Genomic DNA, 9,337 nt, shown 5'->3' with positions numbered 1-9,337 from the left:
TGTGAGACTCAAATGGTAGACATGGCTAACAACCGCCTCCCACCTGACTGTGTTTGTCAGAAAGCCTGTGCTGATCTGGCCAGAGCCAAACAGGGGAATGAACCATTAGAAAATGTGACTCTAAATACGACGTACATTCAATCACACTGTGACACTGTACAGGCAGAGTACAGAGTTTGGAGGACTGAGGCAGTGGAATGGGACACTTTGGGTTTGGATTCAGTGGGGATGGATGGTGACAGTTTACAGCACAGAACAGATTTAGCTCAAGTAAGGAAGAGAACCCTCTATACATTTTTTAAAAAAGAAAACTAACAGGATTCTGTTAAATAAAGAAAAATAATGCATTGTAAGCACAGGTAAAAATGATATTAGAAACGAGAAGAGATCAAGAAAAAGTATTATTTTTTAAATTATTAAAACAGCAAAAACAAAGTAGTGAAGTAAATTATTGCCAGCATAGCATTGGGAACCTTTTAAATGATGAAACAGGAATAGCTGATGGGTTAAATAATTATTTTAGTCAGATATAATCAACTACATGCATCTGTCTGAGGAAGGAAAGAGTTCTGTATTAAATCATATTTTTGTAGAAGATGCAAAAGTGGTGCAGATACTTAAAGCACTTAAGTTAAACAAATCTCCAGGGCATGATTACGGTTTTCTAACAGTGTACTTAAAGAAATTAGACGTTATTCATAGGTCATTAACAAAACTCTCCGAACAGAACCCTCCAACTGGAAAATTGCTAATGGAGTGTCCATCCATAAGAAAGAGCATCGAAACTGAACCAAATATTGCTGTATGTCTCTTATGTGTTTAGTTATAGAACTAAAATAGTGAATTTTGTGTGTTCTGGGGACATTTAGGAAAGACTTGATGTAGGAATATGTAAAAAGTATTTTTTTTCATTAGCCTTCTCAAAAAGGATCAATTTTTAAAATTGCAGACGGTAGGCATTCAAGGGAAAGTGTCTGTGCTTGAACTGAGAAATAGCTGATGGATAGAAAACAGAGAGTAGACTCTCAGACTGGGGTGATGCAATACGTGCAGTTTTGTTTTTGCAAATTTTGTTACAAAAAAACAATGTTGTTATTTGTCACTGGGTTAGTATTAGGATCAGACCCAATTCCAATTTCATATTAATAATCTAGACTCAGGTCCAACTAGTAAACTAATTAAGTTTGCAGATGGTACCAAATTAGGAAGATTAACAAATATGGCAAAAGCTGCAAAATAAAACAATATTTTGAAAAAATTAAAGACTGGGAAGACACTTGGAAGATTGTTTAATGTAGACAAGTGCCACGTTTTTAGCACATGCAGGTAGAAATACCTTCAACTGTAGCTATTAATGGGAAAGGGTGAATTTTATGTATAATTTTCATGGCTGGACAATGTGGGAAAGCAATAAGAAAGCAATTTAGGATATAGTTAAAAGCATAGAATTAAAAATCAGTCAATTTTGTCTTGAAATTTTACACTTGTTTGTCAATTATAATCCTGTGAGAAATATTGGTGAACATGTGACCAGTACATGTTACATGTACACGCTGCTCTGAAATCGGTCCATGGAGGAGCAGCCACATCCATCCCTGGTTTTAAAGGAATGTTCTACGCTGACGTTAAAAGAACAGAGTCGTTTTAGACTTGAAACGAGAATACTATGAGCAAAACCGTTTTAAGTATTTAAAACCCTCAAAGGCATTGATAAAGTCAAACTAATGAACTTTTTCGGAATATGCGGTGAAACGTACCAGAGAACGTAGTTTACAGGAGGAAATTACAGGAAAGTGCATTTAATCTGAGAAGAAGAGGCGGATTTTTTGGAGTATGGAAATCATCCGTGTTATTGAAGCTCATTCCCTGTCTGCTTTCAAAGAGTGTCTGGATGAGATCTTCAGATCAATTAGTTACTAGAAACCATACGAGCTACATGGGTCTAATGACCTCTCGTTTCCAACTGTCTTTATGCTGCTTTGCACTAAAGTTAACTAACTTGAGCACTTTAAAACCGTGAGTTATTTTGAATCACAACATCTTCAGTTTACAAATGTTTCGCACCTATTGAAAACGGTAGGATATTCTGCTAGAAGTATTTCAGACGTAAAGGGTGCATTATGATGAAAATAAATTATTAATAGTATAAACACGTTTTTAGTTTATTTTTACGGTGCACTTTATAAACATAAATTTGTATTTAAAATGAGCGTTTACTGTTTAAAGCCTGTGAATACGAAGATAATTCCCTTCTTTGCACAAAAGCTGCGGGTTCTTTCCTTGAGCTACACAGTGCGGTACCAGTATATGAGCGCACGGGGGCAATGTTGACTGATTTTACACACTATTTGGGTTTAATTTAAGACTCTTCTCGTCTTGCACTTCTAAACCCTCGTTAGGACGTACGATATTCAGATTGATGGTAAAACTTAATAAGAAAACCCTTTAGGATTCGATGTCCGTCCCTTTTTGCAGCTGATAAGATCATAAGGCACGGAAGTACACTTGAACTTCGAGAAAAAAAAGATGCTGTAAACTGGATCGAATAGCCGGATCATTGATGAGCTACCAGACGCATTCTTCACCGCGGAATAAAAGGAATAAATGGTACTATTATAACAAATTTAAGTTCATAGAAATTTAAATATATATTCCGTTTGAGGTATGCAGTGGCGTAAATTTACAGCCCCAAGAAACATCTTGGCCATCTCTGTATCTCGCCATTATCGGCACTCTTCACAACTTCCAGCGAGGAAGAGCAGTGCAGCGTCAGGCTTTTTGTGATTCTTACGAAGTTCCTTACAACAGTATCATTAAACTTCTAAATATTTATCATTAAACTTTTCCAATCGCCTTATTTGTGTGCCTTTGTTTCTGATATTTAACAGGCTTTAAATTAAAAAAGAGGAGTTTAAAAGCACTTTTCTAACAGGGGCAGCGATTTTACTACCAAGAGATCAACGAATCCGACCCTTAAAAAGATTGTGTCGTTAGCACACCTTCGTCAAGAATTCCAAATGCAATTTGTCGTTTAGAATTGTTTAGACAAATCACTTTCTGTGTACGATTTTTTATATTAATTTTTCTAAATATATCTCTGCTTCGAATAAAATAGAAAACATTTTAAGAAGTCGGAAAACAATTATGCAGTCTTCTTTGGAGATATCTTGCCCATACTCTCTAAGTTATTATATTACGAATGTAAATGTGTCTGTATTTTATAGAACAATTTCAATAAATATAGTCATGCACCAATTACACTGGTCGTTTCTTTTCACGGGCAATACTATATCAAACCGCAGAATTATTTTTTTAATGTTCGATGTAAGCGATTAATAACCGCGCCTCTCTCATATAATCAAGTTTCCTAAATTGTTAATTAAGTGAGAAAAATGGGATATAAAATGAACCTGTGGGCTGCGGCGATTTTGACAGGCACTTAACGTTAAAACAGGAAAGCCAACGATAGGTCGAACAATCAGCCGGTTTGTTCCCAATGTAACTAGTTTTCTTTTTTCAGAGTTTTAATCTTTAAAATATAAATTTGTGTGTTACTGCCTGATTTTTAGGACAAGTTCAACTAAGACCAAATCTCTTATTCCGCACTTTAATGCGTGCGGAATAAGCGAGCTGCAAATGTCGATATGTATACTTAAGCAATCCATTCGACTAGAGTTAATTTAACAATTGAAATTTGTCCTATTTTTTTCAAGGAATGACCACGACGCACTTAATGGCAACATTTACATCGAATATCGTATACAGACGGTTTTTTATTAATTGCAACATAATTCGATTATTTTAAAAGACGCCAATTTGAGTGTTAATGCTTGTAGAGTAGGTTCACTTGATAACGTTTAAAAATTAATATATAACGATAACTTAAAGCTTGAGACGCTGGATACATCCGACAGCATGTATGTTCTCAAAAACTGCCTATATTGCTTTAAATTAAACTTCGTCTGGATAAAACAATAATTTGTGTTTCTTACATTTTTAGGATACAGTATAGGCTGTCACCTTTCCCTAAGACTTAATTCTACTTTTTTTAAAGTTCTTCGTATGTAGTCAAGAATTATCTTAATAAAAAGCTCATCTTCAAGCCAGTTTCATTTGCGAGGTGCTTTTATTTTCGAAGCGGCCTAATTTAGAATTAAACGACCCGCTGTAATGAGCACGGCAAATTCCTTGAATATTCTACAGCCACACTAAGCGATATTCAAACAACTTCCTATTCTTTCAAAGAGAATCGACACCTTTGAATTTCATGTAAAAGCCTTTTAAAACAATTCAGCTTTTAAAATGAAATGAGGTGAAGGGGCAGAGCCTGGTCACTGCACAACTGCAGTGCAAAGCAGGCTGTGCAAATTGATTTGTTTTATTATTATTATTATTATTATTATTATTATTATTATTATTATTATTATTACTTGTCTTATTCAATCACAAGTTATAAAACAACAAGTAACCCCAGCAGAAGAAAGAATTGTGAAATTCTTTCGCCTGGTTTGTGGAAATAAAACTCACTACATAGTCATTCCAGCTTTAGATGGTTTGATTGGGCCTTTTAACAGGTAGTTTTGTGTGTGAGTTATTAATATAAAACCGGCAATTGCTCAAACCTTACAATTTATACAGAGTTACAGGGTGTTTGGTCATGCAGCTTGCATTTAAAGACAAACTCAGGCGGCAGATTTGAAACCATTCTGACTTTATTACGAGGCCTCACGTTAAAAAGCCAGTCTGTTGCGGAATAGAAGCGAACTGAGACTGCTGAACCGGTCGGCATATTCAAGTAAGTAGGTACATGCTCTGCTAAATAAAAATATGATTCAACATTGATCAAAGACATTTTGCTTCTCTGATTTTTCTTCAAAACCTAAAGAAAAACTCGAAGTGCATTTTAATAGACCTCAAGACACAAGTCCGACTTGTGGATAAACAGAACTGCCACAGCAAAGTTTTTATATATTTCTTTTTTCTTGACAAACTTGAAAATTTACTCCAATATATTTTCAGATATTTACTCGAGGCAATTTACAAGAAAATAATATACAAAACTCGTCTCCTGGACAAATACATTTAACACCTTTACACTGGTGTTTGTATAATATGCTAATCTATCACATTTTTCCCAGTTTTACAGTGTTTTGCAGTTCATGTACGTTCACTATGGTTACAGCTCTGAAGAAAACGTGGCAGGGCTTTAACACAAAGTGGAATAAAAAAGGCGCCCAATTTGGGAAAAGTACATGTATAGTACGTCTTACACAGGTTCCTCAAAACAAATATGGATCACTTATGCTACAGATGAAGCGAAAGGTAGATAAGGACACTATTGTTTGTTTGTTTGTTTGTTTGTTTGTTTTCGTGACATTGCTACGGCTTGTACTGACAACAGTACAGTTCCCCAAAGAGCTGATTTCGGAAACCGGGATGTGCGCGAAGGTGGTACGGCTTGTTGTGGTTTCTAAATTAAAAGGTGATCGCTCTGTCTCTGGACCACGGGTGAAGCCCCTTCTCTTTAAAATAATTTTGATTATAAATTATATATAATTTATTCTAAACGTTGATTTTTTTTTTTGAAAGCTTAAACTTGTTCAAAACAACAGGTCAAAATGGCTTTCCCTTCAGTATTTGGAAGAAACTGGCGTGCAGTCGAAATATAGTGTAGATAATAACGATCGAAGCTGTCCTTACCTACCCACATAATCACTTTTCAAAGCGTCTTTTGATGTGACTCGAGTTCATTTCTGGGACTTCTCTAGCAATCGGTGGCGAGGTTCTCAGATACACGAAGCTGTCCGAAAATACATTTACTTTTCTAGTCATGTGTACAAGTTGACGACCTGTCTCTGGAGGGGGTTGTCCTGATCCTTCCCTCATTCAATAGAGTTATTGTGCCCGTTCATGCCGGGCGCTGGGACGGGTTCCGGAGGCTGCAGTAAGTCCGGGGACTGGCACGGGGGGCTGCCGGGGGTACTGTGCTCGCTGTCGGTATCGCTGCCCTTTTTGCCCCCGCCGCCGCCGGACCCCGAGCCGGCGGAGCCGCCGCCTCCGGCGCTGTGCGTTTTAACGTGCTTGCTGAGGTGGTCGCTGCGCATGAAGCGCTTGTTGCAGACCGGGCAGGCGAACCTCTTTTCCCCGGTGTGCGTGCGCAAGTGCCGCTGCAGCTCGTCCGACCGGGTGAACCTTTTCCCACAGAACAGCCAGTTACACACGAAAGGTCTCTCCCCTGTGTGCCACCTCAGGTGCGCCTTGAGGTGCGACGTCTTGCCGTACACCTTGCCGCAGCCCGGGATGTGGCAGCTGTGCAGCCCCTTCCTCCTCAGGCTGGCCCCGGCCGGCCCCAGCCTCTCCGCCTCCTGGCAGTTCGGGCAGTCGCAGGTGGCCCTGCCCGAGTACCGGCGGGCCGACGACCGCGGGGAGCCGGCCAGCGCGGCCGAGGGAGCGCCGGACAGCATGGTGCCGCCGGCCCCCGCTAGCGGAGACGGGCTGGACTCCGGGTAGGAGGCCGGCAAAACGGGCTTAAATCCGTCCATCAGGTGCTGACCCGTCGCCAGGAGGTGCGGGGAGGCGCCGGTGCTGAACGCCGAGTGGCTCAAGCCGGAGTAATCGGAGTTGTAGCCTCCCAGGGGCGAGTGCAGCCCGCCCGAGTGCAAGGGGCTCTGCAGCGCCGCCCCGTTGGGGTTCTGGACATCGATCCACCCGGCCCCCACGTCCCACCAGGCGGAAGCGCCCGTGGACCCCACGTCCCCCGCGGGCAGGCCCGCGTGGGGCGGCTTGAACCAGGACTCGTAGGGGTGCGCCACGCTCATGCGGGGGTATATGCCCTGCAGGCTGTCCACGGACGTGTGGACCTTGGAAATAAACACCGGCTGGTGGCTCGGGTCCTGCGAGCTGTTCGACACCGACGCCTGGAACACGGAGTAGTCATTCCCGAAGGGCGAGTTGGACGCGGTGCTGGAAGTCAAGGAAAAGGCACTGGATCCCGTGGAGCTGTTGGTGCCGAAGGAGTCGGGCAGCCCGGCTCCGTTCCTGGACGAGCCGGCGACTCCAAAGCCGGACAGGCTGGATCCCAGGTTGCAGCTGCTGGCGGCGGATCGCTTCCAGGGATGAAACCCTTTCCCAAAAGACGAAGAAGTATCCGAAATCGAGGATGGCGAAGGGCTGGGACTTCCGATCTTATTACAGGTAGCAGCTAGCATGGCTAATGGAGTCGATCCTAACCGCGGCTCTTCCTGGTTAGAAAGAAAGCAGGTATTAAACAACCGTTTGCAAAGACTTGCGCGTGTTTTGTTTTTTTTTAATAAAAATAATGGACGATGTAATATGTATAATTACTAACATGGATCTCATGGACATGAATATAATTCGAAAGGTTTTTTTTTAAAAATAAATTTAACCGGTACAAAGCAACGTGTGGCTTAAGTGCTGCGTTTTTTTTGCAGGATTTTATAACTTGTTGTTGTTTTATTTCCCCGAAAACGGCTGCAGTAGGGGTGTAGCCAGCGTGTTTCATATTACACCGTAAATCCGCGCTGGCAGCATACCTGTGGAAGACGACAAACACGAAAGGAAAAAGAAATAAGACGAAAAAAAAATCAGGATAAAGTTCTACGTCTTGACATGTAAGAAGTCACCTCTCCCGAGCCCAACAGTCAGAAGTTGGTAGGAAATGCGCTGTCGTGTCGTCGCTCTCCTTAAAGTAACTCGGCCTCTTTCTTCAGACCCACTTGCTTAAAACATAATCAAGAGACTGGCTGCCCTTCTCTGACCGAGCTTATTTTAATCCCTCCACTGGACAATAAAAGAACTAATTAAACCAGGAAGAAAATCCTTAGACTCACCCCTAGAAGTGAAGTTGCCATCACAAAAAAGTGCCCTCCTCAGAGGATCTTTTTATATTTATAAATCAGAGGTCTGTTTTTTTTTAGAGGTGTGCAATACAATGATCTATTCCGCCCATTCCACCACAATTGTAGCTCCTCTCCGGCTTTGAAGTACCGCTGGGACACGGGCGGCCAATCAGAGTCCCGGCACCTCCGCTCTGCCACAGTCTAGCGTGAGGTCATCAGCGGAGCACTTCGCCGGCCCCTCCCCCTCCGCCCCCCCCCTCCGGGATAAAAGCCCACGAAGGAGGCAGAGTTAAGGAAACGTGCCGTGGGCTCCTTGCAAAAGTTTTCCCGGAAACCTCTCTGTCTCGTGTGCTGGGATTACTGCTACCACGACTGTACGGCTTCGCGCAGGGCGCAGTCATAATAAAACTGATCCATTCCTGCCCGTCTTCCCAGGTCGTCACGTGTCTCCTTCATGTTCCTTATCGATCGCACAGATCCCCCTCTCGTTCCCATAAGGGCAGGGAGATGCTGCAAGCTCGGGTCCGACCTGACTCTGCCTCCAGCCTGCTCGCTTCTCCTGTCGGACCAGGGCTGTACGTGCCTGGGTCATTTTTTAAACATTAAAAGTAGCGTCACTTGCTTTAAGGCACTTATTAAAAACAACAGCTACAGGGCTGAACAAAGAACAGCATTGTTGAATTCACTAGAACTTAAAAACCGTACTATTACCTCCAGAGCCCTTCACTGTAATTGTACTCAATCGCGTTGCCTCTATAAGCTCTAATTAAAAGGGACATGTCATGTACTCACCCGGATTTTTTTTTTGTTTGTTTTGACAGAAAATAGATCTTTTAGAGCAGGAAATTAAAACCCATCTCAAGTGTCGCCGGCGAGGGTAAGTAAACGTTTTAGTACAAAATAAACATCAAGAGCACACGGAGCCTTTACGAGGTCTGTGGAGCTCCGTGTAATGTGCTACCTTACCTTCTCCTTCTCCTGGGAGGGGGCGGTAGGGGTGGGTGACGATTAATGATATCCTTAAAAACTTTGTGAAGGAGGGGGCTCTTTGGGAGATCAGCGCCGTGTTTGTCGGACCTCGCTGTTGGGGACGAGTGTGGCATGTTGAGAAGGCGTGGCCGGACTGCCCCGGAGGAGGACCGGGTGGGGAGAGGGAGGGATACCGCTTAACACATAAAAAAGAATTAACTTCATCGCGTTAGCCCCTCTCCTTTAATTTTATTCATGCAAAATGTGCATGTTTGTTTTAGGTAGTATACATTTAACCCGGAGTTTGCTTTAGCGGCGCTAACCTGTGCTGCGTTCCTCTTCCAGATGTGCGCACCAACAGTTATCCATTCTGTTTTGGTTTTTATTTTATGTTATTATTTTGGAAACAAATTTGCGCTTGGTCGGACTGCAGATTGTACACTACCGAAATCTCCGTGCGTAGCTGTAGCATGTCTGTCGGTCGATTTCTTTTTTCTCCGGGAAATCTA

At 42.4% G+C, this 9,337-nt stretch overlaps 1 protein-coding gene and 1 long non-coding RNA gene across 4 annotated transcripts in view; one reads left to right on the top strand and one right to left on the bottom strand.

Moving 5' to 3' along the window:
- Positions 1-4,694: 4,694 nt before the first annotated feature.
- On the bottom strand, positions 4,695-8,810 carry LOC102699098 (transcription factor Sp8). Of its 3 annotated transcripts, none has more exons than XM_015357783.2 (2): positions 8,652-8,810; positions 4,695-7,241 (listed from the first exon to the last, which is right to left on the bottom strand). In XM_015357783.2, the coding sequence occupies exon 2, from the start codon at positions 7,206-7,208 to the stop codon at positions 5,883-5,885; it is 1,326 nt and encodes a 441-aa protein (XP_015213269.1). In that variant the 5' UTR covers positions 7,209-7,241; positions 8,652-8,810; the 3' UTR covers positions 4,695-5,882. The 3 variants fall into 3 exon arrangements, with proteins under 3 accessions (XP_015213269.1, XP_006636105.1, XP_015213268.1); XM_006636042.3 differs by lacking the exon at positions 8,652-8,810 and adding an exon at positions 7,851-8,035; XM_015357782.2 differs by lacking the exon at positions 8,652-8,810 and adding an exon at positions 7,554-7,810.
- Positions 8,304-9,337, top strand: part of LOC107078657 (uncharacterized) — a 7,887-nt gene continuing 6,853 nt past the window's right edge. Inside the window, exons 1-2 of the long non-coding RNA XR_001479611.2 lie at positions 8,304-8,434; positions 8,681-8,736. This is a non-coding gene — a long non-coding RNA (uncharacterized lncRNA). The remainder of the gene's footprint in view (positions 8,435-8,680; positions 8,737-9,337) is intronic.

Source organism: Lepisosteus oculatus, chromosome 10 (assembly GCF_040954835.1).
Source record: "Lepisosteus oculatus isolate fLepOcu1 chromosome 10, fLepOcu1.hap2, whole genome shotgun sequence".
In the NCBI taxonomy this organism is placed as follows: Eukaryota; Metazoa; Chordata; class Actinopteri; order Semionotiformes; family Lepisosteidae; genus Lepisosteus; species Lepisosteus oculatus.
The sequence above is the reverse complement of the archived record's forward strand: the minus strand, read 5'-3'. Positions and strand labels throughout refer to the sequence as shown.